This window comes from Lytechinus pictus, chromosome 17, assembly GCF_037042905.1.
Source record: "Lytechinus pictus isolate F3 Inbred chromosome 17, Lp3.0, whole genome shotgun sequence".
NCBI lineage: Eukaryota > Metazoa > Echinodermata > Echinoidea > Temnopleuroida > Toxopneustidae > Lytechinus > Lytechinus pictus.
The window spans coordinates 6,275,690-6,293,816 of NC_087261.1; the positions used below are offsets into that span (position 1 = coordinate 6,275,690).

Sequence of the window (18,127 nt, forward strand, 5' to 3'; positions counted from 1 at the left end):
TGAAATGATATTGACAATATCAGTTCTTCTTGGTAGGTTATATGTACATTATCTCAAAACATTTGAAAAATAATCTGCTCTTACATGAATTTAATTATCTCTCAATATTCATGGCAAGTTTTGCAGATAGGCCTGTGGGGGGATTTGTCCGATTTTGATGCTTTGTGCAATATGCTCTGATACTGCACAGGCAAAACATATGCAGAACAAACTATGTGTTATTAATGAGCAGCTGCTATGCCTTCTAGGGAATATGTACCCTGTATCTACCAAGAAAAACTTGCAGTGATTTAAAGACAATTTTATTCCAAATATATCATCAATTGTGATTATAGGTTAGGAGGATGCAGATGATATTACAATGTGTAGGTGTGGAAGCACAATTTGCTAATCATTGGCGTAACGGAGAACCAAATAGCAGGAACACAAGTTTTGACATCAAACCTGTGCAGTTGTTTGTTATTTATCAGGAAATGTCATTAAACATACTTTTAAAAGTTTGAGCATCCATGCTTTATGTTTACCTGTTCTAAATGCAAACGAGACTTTCCAGTCCCTAGTCACTCTCCTCTTGAATTGATAGTAGAGACCAATCCTTTTGGAGTGAAGTGACATGTTCCTGACATGTTCACTCAAAAACGAGGTAAAATCCACTCTCAAAAGATGCAAATCTCACTCCAAAAAGGAGTGGGATCCTCCCACTCCGAGAAGAGTGTGATTACGAATCAGAATACCTCTTATGCATTTTGAGAGGAAGGTTATTCATGTGCAAAGCAATTGGGGATTTAATTTGTTGTTAGTGCTGGTGTTGGTGTCATAAGTACACATTCGGTTGGCTTACCTAGCTCCAAACCTAATGTGAGTATACAAAAATGATCCAAATCTTCAACATCTAGCAAGATTCAATCCAGGACCAACTTCATTTCCAACTTAGTGCTGATCAAGTAAACAGTTGAATACCATCATCAACACCAAACTTGATATCACTGAATATGACTATCATCATTCAAAATTCAATGGGTTAAGAATGACACCAGTTGGTGTAAATGAAGGACCACAACCCTGGGAGTTTCAATTACACCTAGGAGATAAAACATAAAGACAAAGGGTGATAATGACAGTACTGTACCTGTGTAAAATTAACACCATGAATTTAAAGTACTTGATTTGATCATCATTAGACTAGTGGTATATTTTCAACACCTTTGTTTTTTGTGGTGGTTTTCAAAACAATATTATATTGACTACATATAAATATTCCCTCTTAAATTGCTTAATGTGTATACCAATTTAACCTGCCAGCTGGTTCTAATGTAATTCAATGTTCTATATGATTTTTTTTTTATAAAACATGATATACTGTTAGGGTGCATCTTTTCATATTAAATCAGATCTTCATATGAGAGCCATTATTTTCAGACAATCTTTGTACAAGTATAAGCAAATATGTAAGATCAATTTTGTAACTAGGATTTTGAGTAGCCCATACCATTCAGCAAAAAATGAAATAAGATAAAAAGGTAACACTGTTCTTTTTCTAAAGCATGGTAATAATATAAAACTAATAAACATACATGTATTTCATGAATGATCATAGGCAAGAAAGTGACAGTGTGGAGCATTGTCGCCAAGTGGATTAGTCTCAGGACTTTGTAACAGAGGGTCATGGGTTCAAATCCCAACCATAGCATAATTTCCTTCAGCAAAAAAAAAATCCTCATTTTGCTGCACTCAACCCGGGTGAGGTAGATAGGTACCTGGCAGAAATCAATTCCTATATAGTGTGAATTCGATATTAGATGTTGCTGGGCTCTTCAAAGAATTCTGTTCCCTCCTATACTGAATACAGGGAGTATTTCATTGCATGTCTTTTGAGTGATTTGCACAGACTAAGCTTCCCTCACCTTGTCAGATGCTATAATTCAGAAGCATATAACATGTTTGTTAAAAAAATCTTTGACAATTCATATTGTGAAACACTCCCTTGATCTCATTGGAGGGAACACATGAGCCTTTATAGATTCTTTCAAGGAATGCATGTTGGAATATATCATATAGAACAGTGCATAGCTCAATGATATTTTTGTCACAGGATTTGCTTCTGGAAATTGGTCCATGTTGCCATTGTTTCAAAAGAGATTCAGTGCAGGGCATATTTCCCAATGTCTTGTTCAGGGTGTTGTTAATAAGCACATGCATTGAGCTCTCTCCTTTGTTAGCTATTCTGATGATAATGATTGAAAGAAACTAACTGCTCTTTAGAAGATGGTGAGCATTGTTGGCTAATGCAGAATTCATTCAAGTAGTTCGATTAAGCAGTACAACACTATATGTGTTCAGGCAAGATTTGATAAAGGAGATCGATGAATATCTAGCTGCTTAATACTTAGATTTGTTCTCTTTACAGTGCAGAAGTTTCTTAAATGCTCTCTGAAAGTCTCTGTTAAACTTGGTGTATATGATAGGGTTAAGCATGGAATTGAAATAACCGAGCCATAGGAAGATACTTCCCCATAACCGAGGGAGGTAACACGCATCTTTACAGAGTGGCACAATTAAAGCATTTAAGAAAAATGGTAGCCAGCATGCCAGAAAAGCTCCAGTGACTATCCCAAGAGTCTTGGTGGCACGATGCTCTCTGGCAGTAGCCATGGCACGTCTCTTGCGCTCCCTCTCCTGTATTTGACCAGAGAGGCCACCAGGAGATGAAAGGAGACTGCGTTGAGATGAAGGGCTGTCGTTGCCGTTGATCTCGCCGAGGGATACCGAGGTAGTGGTTGTTCTGTGCTGACCTGGTACAGTTAGTGATGTTAATGTAGCTTTCTTTTCTTCCTTGCCCCTGTTCTGTTGGTTTTGAAGGTTTGGGGCTGATGTTGCTAACAAGGTTGGGGTCATTGACCCATGGAAGGCTAAACCTTTATGACCATCAGATGCTGGGTCACATTTGATTACAGGAGTTTCTTTTAGATCATCTGAACCTCTTGGAGAGTGTGTTGCATCTTGATAGTTTGTTGTTTCACGAAAATTCACTGCACTCGTTAAAGGTTGGCTTCTGCCGTTCATTGCCCTACCGCGGATTCTTTTGCGTGCCTCACAGTAAATCCTTGCGTAGACAATCATCATAATTGTCATGGGGATGAAAAAGGCACCGAAGGTGGAGAAAATGGTGAAGGGGATATTTTGGCTGATCTGGCATGTGTTTGTGTCAATGCTCTGATTGCCCTGCCAGCCAAAGAAAGGTGAGGTAGAAATGATAGTTGAGAGGATCCATACAAAAGCAATGAGTATCAGCATGGTTCTCGCCGTCCGGTACTTTGGATACTTAACAGGTTGCGTGATGGCCCAGAAGCGATCAAGGGATATCATGCAGAGGCTTAGGATGCTGGCAGTGCAGAGGATAACATCCAAGGAGATCCATACATCACAGAGAATGGGACCAAATATCCACACTACCACAATCTCCTTTGTCAAGCTCAGAGGCATGACCAGGATAGCCACCATCAGATCAGCAACGGCCAAAGAAGCTATCAAGTAGTTCTGTGGTGTCTGGAGGGGTCTATGTTTGGAGATTGCTGTGAGCGTCAATGCGTTTCCAAAGATTGTCCCTAAGATGATGATCCCCAGTCCGATACTGAGTAACACTGTGGCTACTGTGATTTCTATGGCCTCCCTCTCAGTCACATTGTTTGTGCTAACCCAATCATCGCTTGAGTTTAGTAATTCTACATAGTCCACAGTTTCAGTGTATGTCACTGTCTCTTCTGAAGCAAAATTTGCCATGTTGAAGACCTTTTAGATCTGTTGACTTTATAGGTGTTAATCGCACCACCAGCAATTGTACTATGGCAGTGCTCTTCAAATTGTTCAATTCAATAAAAGTTCTTCAGGCTGAGCATGAATGTTAATTTCATTGTACATTTACGCGAGTTTTGAAGACAAGTTATCTTTTCATTTTCCCTAGCTTCTCAGAATGCTACTTCATTTTCTGCAATTATACTGAATGTCCTTCGTATAAGCCAGATGTGGTCTTTTGCATCATCAATAAATATTGCGCACAGAGTCTGTTAGCTGCTACTGGCACTATCCATCACTAATGCTACTAGTGTCTCATCCAAGAATTGGTTATGGTTGCTTTCTCGAGAAGACTTAGAGATTTTTTTGTGGCTTGATGTACGTGTACCTCAAATACCTGTGAGTTGTAAGAAAGAACAATGGTGAATACAGAGTCAGAAACAAAATCAATTTGGAGATATTGATTATTGTGTGAAAATAAAGTGGAGAGTAAAGAGCTTCTTTGTGGAGCAGGCAGAAGCTAATTGTTTAATTTCATTGGTGACCAATGGTCAGGTGAACAATAGAAGACACTGGCAATACCACTCTCAATTCTTTGATTGACATTTTGATTGACATCAGAAAATGGCCATAGAAGTCAAAACCATTCATTATGTTCATAATGCACTTAATCTGAATCAAACAAAAGCATTGATCACTGTTTGAAAAATCCATGATCAGTAAATTATCATCAAACTCCTAGCATGCAAACAGTTCAGCTTTATTTTGAGAGTCACAGAGCGTTTTGGCCCAGTGGATTAGTCTGCAGACTTTGAAACAGAGGGTCGTGGGTTCAAACACCAGCCATGGCGTAATTTTCTTCAGAATGTAGATCCTCCTTGTACTGCATTCATCTGAGTTGAGGTAAATGGGTACCTGGCAGGAATTAATTCCTTGAAATGCTTGTGCGCTGTAATGCCGCCAGGCCATGCAAAGCCAAGGTAATAATATCCAAGTCCTCTGGAAGCGCATCTAGACATTATTTCATAATGTGATATGTGCTTTACAAGGACTGTTTATTATTTTCATTATTCTTATTATTATTACTAAAGGTCTGGGAAAATGGTTTTAGCTCTTACCTTCGGGAATGGGTCAGTATTGTTACCTTTGGATTTTTTTAAGAAAATGAAATATAGGAAAAATAGTACAAGGAAATGAGTGTAATATTTTCAATGGAAATGACCCCCAGATAGCTAAGATTAATTATGGTGTCTTTATTTTTATTCCAACTGCATGAATCCATATCAAGAGTTCTGACTTATACATATTAGCGCCGTTTAGTACATTCTAGCTTTGATTTTAGAAGTATATCTGCTTTGAGCTCAACTCTCCTGCTAGTTGTTTCCATGGTCACGATGGTAAAGTATATCCCATAGGGTATAATTGCGTTAAGAAAATTACAGTTGGATTGTTCCATAGCTCAGCCCTCAGATTTCCATTGCTCGCGTAGATTCCACAAATCCTTTGTTTGTTAATGGCAGTTTAATGAGTGAATAATTCTATTTATAAATCTTTTCATCACTGCTTCAAGATCATTACATAATGTGAGTTTTCTGGAGTAAGCAATAGAGCTATGCAGATGTATGTAAATTAGTTTTGATGAATATTTCATAATATTCTATAAATCAGGTTTGGGTTGCACAGGGCAGGGTTTCATGGGGATTATTATTCAATTTTCTCTCAGCCAATTAGATGCAAGGTTTTCCAATAGTTAATGGTGAAAATCACTGACAAAAATCTTTATGAAACAATCACAATCAATATTCTTATAGTTTCTACATTTTTGTGTACCATTCAGTCTGCTTGTATCAGCTTCACAAAGACAAGATATTACTTTTAGAATTGAACAAAACTATGATGGGGAAAATGTTTTATAGCGCACCCTAGTGTTGTCACCATAGTTAAAGACCATGCAAGGGGGTCTAAAATTTGGAAAGAGGTTAAAAAAAAACAAGACTGCCCCATTTGTTTTTAATGACTTTTTATTTTAGAAAGTAAGAATAACCACATATTTGAAAGCACTTAGACCCCGTTCTCATTACACTTTCTAAAACTAGTTTACTGGAAACCGGTTCAGGAAACCAGTTTGGAAGATCACTTGATCGCCCACAAGTGGTTTTCAAAATCACTTCACGTAAAGCGATTTTGTTGCTATGGGAACGCTCTCAGTGGGGTGGCATGTTTCGCGCAAAATTCGAAACCGCAGCGTAGGCATTCTACACACAGTGTGTGGAGTAGCACGCTCAAAATGTGCGATCTTTGCACCCTTCCTCACCCCTCCTCACCGAGATGGTTTTATGAACCAGTTTGGGAGATTGCTTCCAAGATCACTTCGACCATTCTCATTACATGTTAAACTAGTTTTCACTAAACTAGTTTCCAGTAAAATAGTTTTAGGAAGTTAGTGAGAACTGTGTCTTAGCTGCTCAGGTGGAGTTGAACAAGCAGAATGATTATAGTGGCCTATCATTTCCTTAATCAGGCCAACTTGTACTAATTACCACTTGTTAGCTGCTGATATCTGAAATAAACGGTAACATGTTTACTAAGCACACTAATTCCCATAGATTGTGAGGGATACCAGGTGTCCATCTATGAAGGTTTATTGTTAATTCCTTAAAATCATTAATATCGAAAGAAAAACACATGCTTTCACCCGTCTACTTCCAAATAATTAATCAGGCTATATTCTGTGCACTTTGAAGGGTGAACGCCAGGAAATTGCAAGTGTGGGAAATTTTCTTTGAAGACCAATATCCCTGATTACTCTTCTTTCTTTATGATTAAATTGTCTCTTGGGGGGTGTTGCAAGAAAACATTTGCAATCAAACGCAAATATTCTGTTGCAATTTTAAAATTGATTGATCACTTTTAACTATAGCAAATCAGATTACACTCCTCTTTTCATGGAGCAGATTAGAAATCAATCACAAATTTTCAATAAATTTCACGGAATATGCTTTATTTCGGGAACGAAAATAGACTTGCAATTGATCGCAAATTGCTTGCAAAGCCCCATTGGTCACCAATGGTTTGCTCATCTAGACTATTTGTGGTAAACGTGATTAATTTTCTCAGTTAGAATCACAACCTAAGATAGATTTAGTTCAGAGTTCAAAGTTTTCTAGTGCTGAGTTCTTGTGAATGAATCATGAAAGGAAGCATCTGGAGATAAGATATGACTAAGGGTGTGTTTATGTGAAGACAAGCATTTTCAAACGTTTCAGAATGCTGATCACAAACATGGTTCTGGGAATGCTGTATATGCCTAATTTTTCAGGGGAGGGGGGAATATACAAAGTGTTAAAGGAGAATGAAACCCTTGAAACCAGCTGAATCCATATCAAAGAGAAAAATCAAAGAAACATATCGTTGAAAGTTTGAGGAAGATTGAATGAATAATAAGAAAGTTATGAGCATTTGAATATTGAGATCACTAATGCCATGTAGATCTTCCCGTTGGCAATGCGACCAAGATCTGTGATGTCACACACGTACAACTCCCTCATTACTTTAGTACTTATTTCACTTATATTCTCACTTTTATAGAGTCTATCACAAGGTGAGGTGTTCTCTTTATATGAGAGGACAAGTACAGAGGTTTCACAACATTATATCATTGATGAATCGTTTGTCATATGATTAGAATGAGCAAAAAGAGATGTTTTGGGGTATATTTTCAGTGTCCAAATGGGGAGAGTTGTTCATCTGTGACATCATAGATCTTGGTCGCATTGCCAATGGGAGGATCTCCATAGCATTAGTGATCTCGACATTCAAATGCTCATAACTCTTCTATTGCTAGTCCTATTTTACTCAAACTTTTGTTGATCTTATTCTTTGATTTTTCTGCTTTCACAAAAGCTAACTTGCTCCAAGAGTTTCATTCTCCTTTAAGAAATGCTTAGACATATTTCTCTAATACTCCAGTCTTGAATGTAGCTGTTCCAATCATTGGGTGGAATCTAGAATGTGTATGCACTTAAACACTTAATGAGGTGGATGATTATGATATTAATAAATTATATTTGTTGAATTTTGCAATTTTTTAAAAAGAAATACAATATCTGTTGTGGTTTTCTTTTGTATATAAAAGCGCTATTCAAGCACGCCATGGGCCAAAAGCGTCTTGATATTGATATTTGTCTGTAGCTCTAAGATAAGTGCTCAGAACATATTCTTTTGAAGAAAAAACAAGCATTTCCAAAAGAGGATGCTAGACACCTTAAAACAATTTCGAATTTTCATAAAGAATTAACCGTCTGCTAAAAAAGATGCAAAGGTCACTACACTTGTGCAAGATTGGAATGTAAGACTATGATGATGAGAATGAGTCACATTATTGGCCCTTTGCCTGAGTTTTGCATAACCTGTATTAAAGGGTTATGTATTGGTTGTGAATGTGTACAGAAGGCTTAACTATCTTGTAATTACTGCCAAACCAAGTGCTATCGACATCAGTGTTTATGAATTTGGCATTGGCGGGCTATGCGAAAGGCCATGAATTTTATTTCCACCAAACATTGCTCATTACATCCAAAGACATGCAAAGGACAGGCCGTGATTGTATGCCCTATGTACACTGTACATTCAGATCGAGGAAACAAAAAGCCTTGATCAATATGAGAGGAAAAAGGGCACAAATCCTACTATGAGGTATAAATGTACAACAGAGTAAGGGAGGGGTAGGATGGAGGGGAGAAGAGAGAGAGAAAGAAAGAGAGAGAGAGAGAGAGGATGGGGATGACGGGATCAATAGAAGATACAGGACTTTAAGAGGATGGATGAAATGATAGAGATAAAGAGGTAATAAGATCGTGTGTGTGAGGGTGTGTGTGTGTGTGTGTGTGTTGGAGAGAGAAAGTTAGGGGTGGGAAGTGATGGAGGGAGGGCTTGAGAATGGGAAGATGGAGAGAGAGAGAGAGAGAGAGGGGGGGGGGGAATTAAAGAGACAAAGACAGGTGGAGGGCAGAAGCTGGAAGATGAAGGAAATAAAAGGGATTTTTTTTTGTGGGGGGGGGGAGGTAGAGGTGAGGAGGGGTGCGAAGATGGATAGTTATTCCTTGCCTTTACCCCCACCTTGAAACTGCTCTCCATGCATGCAAGGATGATGTTGAAAGTCAATTAGTAGCACATTCAGCTTAAAAATTAAAAGCAATGAACTATGAAGGTAACAAGTGTTGCTCTGTGCATGCTTGCTCGATCATCTTTGATATTTTTTCTGTTGACTTCTTAAATTTGGATGTACTCATTTGACAACCAAGGAGCTCCTTGGTACAATTAACAAGATACATGAAATGAACATACTCAAAGTGTATGAATATGCATGGATAAGTTATGAAGCAAATGTAACAAATATTTGCAGAAATATGGGTAAAAGGTGTAAAACAGGATCGAAATGCTGAGAATCACACACAAATCTGAAATACTTGTAGATTAATAAATGTGGGAAGTGTGGTCACTGTTCTTTGTTTATAAGACAGCCATGGACGCATTCATTGTTTGTCAAGTAGATCAATTCTCGCTACCCCAAATAGGAACAAAAATCTCATAATGCGCGAGACGAGATAATTTTCACTCCGTCCGGTCGTCATCACAACTTCCGGTTCAGAGTCAGGCTCGCGCGAGGTTCGCGATACTGAGTTTTCCACCACGCTGAAATCGATGCCAATCAGCGTAATATGTACAGATTATAATACTTTTTATTTAATTTGGTCAGTTTTGATTCCATTTGAATTATGAATAAAAATATAAAATATATTTCACGTGAAAATAATTTTTATTCATGTTTTTATCTGTTGATCTGAATGGCAAAACAGTGCATTGGACTTCCGAACAGGAAGTTGTAATACCGAAAAAGCTATCCCATAATGCAATGCGCGTTACAGGGATTTTCCCGGATCTCGGCGAAATCGCTATTTGGGGTAGCGAGAATTGCATTGGCCTCATTAATTTGAGATTACATACTTTGCGTGGGTTCCATTCATTTCCTGTTAGTGTAAGCCATATTTGAATATATCCCTACCACCACATCTGCTTATATACACTGGCACAAAGATAGGAAGCTTATAACAAAAATAGAAATGCTTTTAGGCATTGATGTTAATAAGTTGGACAGCAATGCACAGGAATTGTATTAATATTCAATTGATGTAATAAAGAAAAATTATATTAATCCTGAATTTGTTGATGTAGTTCATTTTTTTTCCACAAAACATAGTCAAAATTACTCATCATTTCCCTGCTGCAAAACTTTGATTTACAAAATGCTAGTTTTAAGAGACTCGTGGGTTTTCTTAGAGCACCAGTTTCACAATCTGTCTTAAGGACGTTCCACAGTTATGTTTGTGCGCATTATGATCTGCGCATATTTTACACTCTGCATGCTGACATCACAATGGATGAACAGGTGATTTATCAGCTGTAGGTATGAACTGATTTTTCTCCTTATCTGCACTAATTACAGATCCGATGTGTTATTTTATGAAGCTATAACTGGAATTATTCCATGGACCATTTTTAAAAACTCCTCTACAATTTCAAAATACTTTACTCTGTAGTGCTGCAATGTATGACGAATGTGACCCCAAGTTTGGATAAATGGTAGAGTGGTTTTGGAACTTTTCTTCACATAGATACAAAGCTTTTGGCGGGTTTTGGTGTATTTTAAAAAGCACATTTGATCTAATAAAAGTGCTGATAGTTAAAAAAAAAAAACACATGGTCCCATATTTTTTTAATGTTTGCACATCTTAGGTATACTTTCCTCTACAGCTTTGTAAAGTTTGGTGAAAATGACATGGGTTTTGAATAAAGTGCACCATTTCTTGTACTTCTCAAGTTCGTTATTAACATTTCACATTTTTGAGGTTGAGTTTTTGTTATCTTTCGCACAATTTCCAAGAACTGAGAGTGCCGTTAGTACTAAAAGATCAAGCAATTATTAGCAATATAAATAGATTAACCATCTTAACGATACGATTATTAATTATATTGCAAAATATGAAATGTTCATGGATTTTGACTGAGTAATAGAGCTTTAAACTCATTGTTGTGATCTTTAGAGGTCTAAAAATGCCAAATTCTTTTGAAAACGCCATTCTTAAGCACATCCATTTCGGTGAACTTTGAAGCACTATCGCAGAAAATCAAGCACATGGACCTATGTTAATTTTTGCATATTTGGAATATTCAGGTGCTTATCTATATGCAAAGTTAAATGAAAATGACATTTATTTTCATTATTCAATATTTGTGAGCAAGACTATGGAACCATTCGCATTTTAGACGGTATTATCAGACTTTTGCTTGTTTTTGACGCATTTCGGGCTGTTTCAAGCCAACTTGCAATACTTTGGACACTGATAATGTGAAAATGAGCAAATGGGCCCCATATTTTGTAATATTTTAACGTCTTCAGAATATTTTCCTCTACAAATCTAGAGAGTATGATGAAAATGACATGAACTTTTAGTGTTTGGGAGCAGATCTACGGAACCATTCACATTTTAGACGGTATTATTAGACTTTTGCATGTTTTCGGTGCATTTTAGGTGATTTTCAAGCCAACTCGCAACACTTTGGACACTGATAATATAAAAATGAGCACATGGACCCCCTATTCTTAACTTTCCGACACCTTTGCAATCCATTCATCTACTACTTTGCCGAATTTGATGAAAATGACATGGATTTTGAATAAAGTGCAGCTTAAACTATACTTTTTTAATTTTTGAGTAGATTTGCGTCTTTTGAAGATTTGTTTTGTAGAAGTTTATGCACCATTCTTGTCAAATTAGGGTGCTGCTGACTCCAAATAGATATAGTTTTGCCATTTAAAAGATATTCTCCTAATTTGATACCCACTTAAGTTACATATCCTCAAAGTTTGATGAAGTTTGATGCGATACTGACAGAGGAAGGATGATTTAAACTCATTTGGTGAATTTGTGAGGTCTAAGAGAAGCATAATTCTCTTGATTGTACAACATTTCTTATCATTCAAATATGGCGACTTTGAAGTCCCATAGAAAAATAATAAGCACATGAACCTACGGTATATTATTTTTTGCATTTTCATAATGCATAGATACTAACGTATCTGTCTGCAAAATTTTGTGGAAATGACATGGACTTCATTTCAACTGTGGAATGTCCTTAAGAGGGTTTCAGTGAAAAGAAAACTCACAAATTTTGAACATGACAAAATTAGACTTATGGTTTAATGGTGACTACGAAAAGTGATGTAATCTATTTTTTTTAACACAAGGACACTGACAATATAATATCTTGGGGATTAAGTTATAATTTTACAGACTGTTTTATTCAATATATATGTTTTGTATTGCACTATCAATTTTGGCAAAAACTATGACAATATGCAAACAAATGTTTAGAAGTTTGATTGAAATGGTATCTTTTATTGGATCATATTGGATTTATGTGGTTGACAATTATAATTTGTAACAATTCAATCTCTATAAGAGAAAATGTGTGTTATTTCATATAATTATTATCTGCAATTTATGCTCATAGATTAGGAGGAATACAGTTCTAAAAATGAATAAGGAGAAAATACTTCTTACCTTGAATAAGACGTAGATGATACTAAATTAGTCCGCTGGTTATTATATATGGATTTTATTGATTGTCACCTCAAACTTTTATCCATGATGTTGAGTTCTCAGAGTCAAAGCAATCTATCCAAGATGTGCAGATAATTTTTGTTTGTTTATTTTAAATCAGTATCAAAGAAACAATTCACAATATCTCATAAAGATGTAGACACATTCACAACCTTTTCGACAATATGAAAAGAAGAAAATGCAGGAATGGTTGAGTGAAGAGACGAAAGACAAGCAAAGTGGCTTGAAGTGGCAGCAGACGCTGTATCGGACAGGCTTTCTGACCACTTTCCCCTTTCCACTTCATTTATATTGATTGAAACCTGCACTGGTTTGGACGCCACCAATTAGTATGCAGTAGCCACAGCTGTACGTGGAGTGGGTGACTGACCGCTGCTCACTCATTGGTCATTTTAGCTTGAATAAGTCCTAATGGTCAGTTTGCCTCTCATAGCATATGGCTTCACTCTGCCGTTTGGATGGTGAATTACATGAATTTAATACATCTGTGTAACTTTAACTTCACAGGCTTGCAGATGCTTGCATCCTTAACGAATCCAAAGACACAAATTTATATTATAAGTGGTTTAAAGTAGGTGGAGGTACACCCGCTCCGGAATTTGTGTTCAGATAACCACGAATACGTGCACTATGATTGTATGATGGTGGTCCCCAAGTCTGCGCACCTAACGATTTGAGTTAAGATTTAACATGAATTTCTTATTATTTCACAAAACCTTTCAGTTTATAATGTTCCTAATATCATTATGAGTAAGTGTACCAAATATCTCATGAAAATTTGAAAGAAATATAGGATTCTCTTGGAAAAAACCTCGAGCAGTCATTTTCAGATTGAAAAAAAAAATGGTACCCCATGTCTGCGCACCCATTCACTTTGCACACGATTCGGGTATTTTGATGAAAAAGGCTGCATTTTGAGGCCGTCACATGAAATGCTCAAAATTCATTATTTTTCCACCATTTTGAGTCAATGAATATCTGTCTATGAATATGAATGAATATCTGTCTATGTGTTGTGTGTGTAAAGTTTGTGTTCGTTGCGTATCTTCTTTTACTAGAATCGCGCTGATACGCGTGTGCGCAGACAAGGGGCACTGCGCAGACTTGGGGAACTCTCCATAATTGTCTGAACTAAATCTGAAAATGAAGGAATACGATTCAATCACCCAGGTGGGTGAAACGCAGATTCATAGAGGAAATGAGTTTTAATTGTGATATGCTTCATAAATCAATTAGTTTTGATGAATCAATTATAAATTATTATGAAACAGGACAATGCTTTATGATAAGACTGTAAGTGCAAAGGAGCTAATCTGGTCTCTAATCATGCTCCTCTCAGAGTGAGATGAGGGACCAGTCGTGATGGAGTGAGATTTTGGTCTTTCAAGAGTGAGTTTCCACCTTTTTAGGAGTAAAAGTGTGCATCTGTATTTCACTTTCACTCTTGAAAGATGGAAATCTCACTCTATCATGACTGGTACCTCATATCACTCTGAGAGGAGCTTGATTAGGGATCAGATATTGCTCCTTTGCCTTTATATAGTTTACATTCCAACATATATCTTCTAACACCATATCATAATTACATTTTGAATTCTATCAAAAAAATAAGTCAATAAAATTAATTGAAGTTAAACAAATAAATTTCCACAAGAAATGGGACAATTAGCATTGAATGTCCATAAAACATGTAAGAACAACTACAAACACAAACCTATTACACTAATAGACTATAAAGTGATCACAAATTTGATAGTGGCACTCAGCATGCAATCATATTTTGAAGGCAAACCTGCCTCCTATATTTAATGGAATAACTTTCTCACTACTTTTGTGATGATGTGATGCATTTGATAACAAGTACTAATATTCCAAGGAAACTTCCGCTCTGTGACATACTTGCAATATAAGGTGCAATTTGGGGAAACAGCATATTTCAAATTTATACGAAATAATGAAATTTTTCCTGTTTCATAAATATATATTTTTCTATTTGTAGACTAAGGTTAAGCTGACTACATCATTGGCAACCTCTTGGAGATAATTTTAAAGAACCCTCGTCACATTAATGACACAGTGTGTTTGGAGGTCTGTATCCAAGGATAAGTTTCCTGCAGTCAGTCAGAATCATCAGCGGTGAGGGAGGGAGGGAGAGAAAGAAAGAGAGCGAGAGCAATTTTTTTTTTTTTTTGGGGGGGGGGGGGGGTGAGAAAGCTGTAGAATGACAGAGAAAGGAAAAGAGTGGTTGCATTGGATGGGAGGGGCAGAGCCTTATGGTTGCAATTACTAGACATCATTTTTCAGAAGTCTTCTGTAATTTTAATGAAAGTTACAAAACCTGAATCGGAAGTAAAATCTTGACCTCACAGGGTGAACTGCAGCCAGCAATGGTTATCGGGGGGGGGGGGGGTCATGTCAACCCCCCTCCCCTTTTGAATCAACCAAAAGTCTCACAAAGTCAGTCGTTATTCATATTATCTTAAATCAGCTTTGGATTGTTGTGAAGACCTTCAAATGGTATAACGTCATCGAATGGTTATTTTGTCAGAAATGCTTTGAAAATTGTGATTAATCGTCATTTTGATGACAACACAGGAAGCAATACTCAAACCATACAGATTTTAATCCGCTTGCTGTCAACCTAACGAGCTCAATGACGTCAGTCAGTAAATATCTCCACTTACCTCAAACATGCGACAGAAAAAAAGACAAGCTATGAAATATATATATTCTTCTGGTGGAAATTTCCAAGCAATCCCTGACTCTGTATTCAAGATAAATTGCTTTCCTTTTATCATGAGTTCCTCTTAGTGATGCATTGTGTCACAAATAACTGGTAAAACACAAAGATATCACTATACAAACATTAATTAATATCACCTTTTCAATGAGTGTATACATATATTTCCTGCATTGGATTGCACGCGAAAGAAGACAGATTGTTCCGCACAACGGTCTGTAGTCTGGAGAATTCACATGTATACATTGTGTAAACGTAAGTACTATAAAAACAAAAGAACTCTTGTGCGTGTAATTATTTCGATCAAACAGCGAGAATGACTATGAATATACCGTTGAATATCTTGTTGAAGTAGATTGTCTCTAGAAGTAGAACTTGACCAACGTTGCCGTGGCGTTGCTGTGATTGACCCAGAATTACTAAGCAGTCATGTAATGATTATTCCTTTGGCAGTGATCATTATGCAATACAGGTTTAGCAGAACAAAGCAAAGTGATTAGGATCTGAGCGCAACAGCCCCTAGAGATGTAAGACATGCATAGAATGTGAAAGAGGGAGAGAGATATATCTTGTGGAATAGAGGATGATGTGTGAAGTCATGGTGAAGTCAGTCAATTATGAAAGTGAATAAAGTAGATGGTTTGATAGACTGCGAAACTGTAAATATGTTGGATCGTTATGGATTAAACGATTCACTCTTAGATCTTGCAGACTTGATACCAGCTAGGCCCACTTAATTCCTTTTCGCCAATACTGTCATCGATGAAGATGATCTGCTATCCTCTCTGATGCAAGCAGGATGATATGACATTTTCAAAGCCGAAGCTGATCTACATTCATATTGACATGGAATGCATATTATTATTATTTGTTTGGCGTCACCTGTGCCTATTACACATCTAATCGATTAACCTATTGCACGCTGATGTTGCAACCTTGCACATTCGTAAAATTAAATTCCACAATCGTAATAATTAGCTTTCTCCCCTACCTTCAAATTAGAGAAGGTAATAAAAGGCAATAATTCTTTGATAATATCTATATAATAACAATAAGTACCGATGGTGCAATATGTAAATCTTGAATTTAAGAAGCTGACATGGAAACAATTGTAATTATTATCCCAAAAAATTGATTCAACGTGCAAAGTGTTGAAGATTAAATGTGGTTATTTCTATATATTCCTTATTTGAGGATTAGAAAGTAAGGATGCGTTGAATCTGTGATAAAATTTCCCATTCCACCAAAGAAAGAGTAATTTAGGCTGTCTCTATACCCCCATTCCATTCTGAATGTAGACCTATTTACATATCCTATAGAGTAATGTACAATGGAATTAGTAGAACAAATATCTTGCAAAGTTACTCTATAGATCAGAAAGAATGCTTAACAATTATGTTCACTAATTGGAAGTAATGTGGTAAAAAACATTTGAGATTATCCTCCAAATTGTATCAGCCCACTTACCTTGATACCATATAGCTGCGCTGTCAACATAACAACCTATTGACATGATTTTATTGCCCCCAAGTCAGACAAATGTTATAGTGCACTCATCACACAGTTCTGCATATAACTGCTCTAATGTTAACAATGAATGGTACTTTATGTAAGCACCAAGAAGGCACAGGGTTAGCCAAGCAAGAAGATGTCTTTGTCTCCTGATGTATCGCTTGGACTGAGCAAGAAAAGCTGATGATTAGATCAATGATTAGGTTTCAGTTAGATGCAGAAATCTAAAGATAGTTTAAATAAGGAAAGGTCAGGATCAATAAAATCTTTGTTGTGGTTTCTCAGGTTAGTTACAGCTTGATGAAAAGTCACCTTTGGTGTGTTCCAGCAACCCTTCTTCAGTCCAGTAACACCATTTAGAAATGTTCGGTTCAGGAGCTCGTTTTTGGTTGAGTGGACAAAATTTGACAACACTATCCTTGAATGCTCAAAAGAAAGAAGCATTTTGAACCAAGTGGTCTCAAACTAAATCACAATGCCCAGTAGTATAATAGAACCTTTCGAGCAAAGTAGATGCTTCAATGTACTCCAGGGAAAAGAAATAGGACCTAATGTTATAGGACCTTATGCTGGTTTGTCTTGGCTTAAATACTCATGTGAACCCAGCACAAGATGGGAAGAGAAAAGAATTTATTCACATCGGTGAGTTCGAAGGATGCCATTTGTTAACATGAGTTAACACCCTGCCGACTTTAATTCTGATAATTGTTTACTTGCTTGTGTTGATATTGAAAACCTTGGGCTTAATTGGATTTATTATTGAACAATAATGACGACTTCAAAACTTGGTTTGTTGTGTTCGATCTCTGATCTTCATCTTCCCTTTTCTGTGAATTATAATTCAAGATCAATATTAATTGGGATTTTTTTAACAGAGAGTTGTCCTCATGTCATGTAAAGATTTGCTGTCATGTACTATTCCAAGAAATTGGTTATTAAACACTATTGAGATAGATAAATGTTTTTTGATAGAAATCAGACATCATGGCACCCACGCCAATTCGTGATGCATTTACATATGAATAAACATAATAAATGAAACGAGGGTTAAAGCCCCCACCTATCTCAACCATCAGAGTGTAGATTTATAACATGTTTAAACTGATTACCAGCCAAATGAGCATTGTATTGTACTAATCCCATACTATTGATTGTATAGTTGTGGGTTAGAACTAATGATACAGTGGGACAATTTTATTGATCTTTATTCAGTATATATTCTGTCTGCCAACAAAACGAATCATATCATAATGACAACCTAGACTAATGCCATGACATTGTGGTCTTTGGTAGAAACCCAATAATATTGGAAGTGTCTGTTTGACTTCCAAAGGGAATCAAATGTATTTTTTAAAGGAGTCCACTCATTTATATAGTCACTACTCATACAGGATGAATT

At 36.6% G+C, this 18,127-nt stretch overlaps 1 protein-coding gene across 1 annotated transcript; it reads right to left on the reverse strand.

The window, feature by feature from the left end:
* Positions 1-1,221: 1,221 nt before the first annotated feature.
* Positions 1,222-12,738, reverse strand: LOC129280597 (5-hydroxytryptamine receptor 1D-like). The gene is made up of 2 exons (XM_054916600.2): positions 12,417-12,738; positions 1,222-4,189 (listed from the first exon to the last, which is right to left on the reverse strand). Exon 2 carries the CDS (start codon positions 3,778-3,780, stop codon positions 2,380-2,382), a length of 1,401 nt encoding a protein of 466 aa, XP_054772575.2. The 5' UTR covers positions 3,781-4,189; positions 12,417-12,738; the 3' UTR covers positions 1,222-2,379.
* Between the last annotated feature and the right edge of the window lie 5,389 nt (positions 12,739-18,127).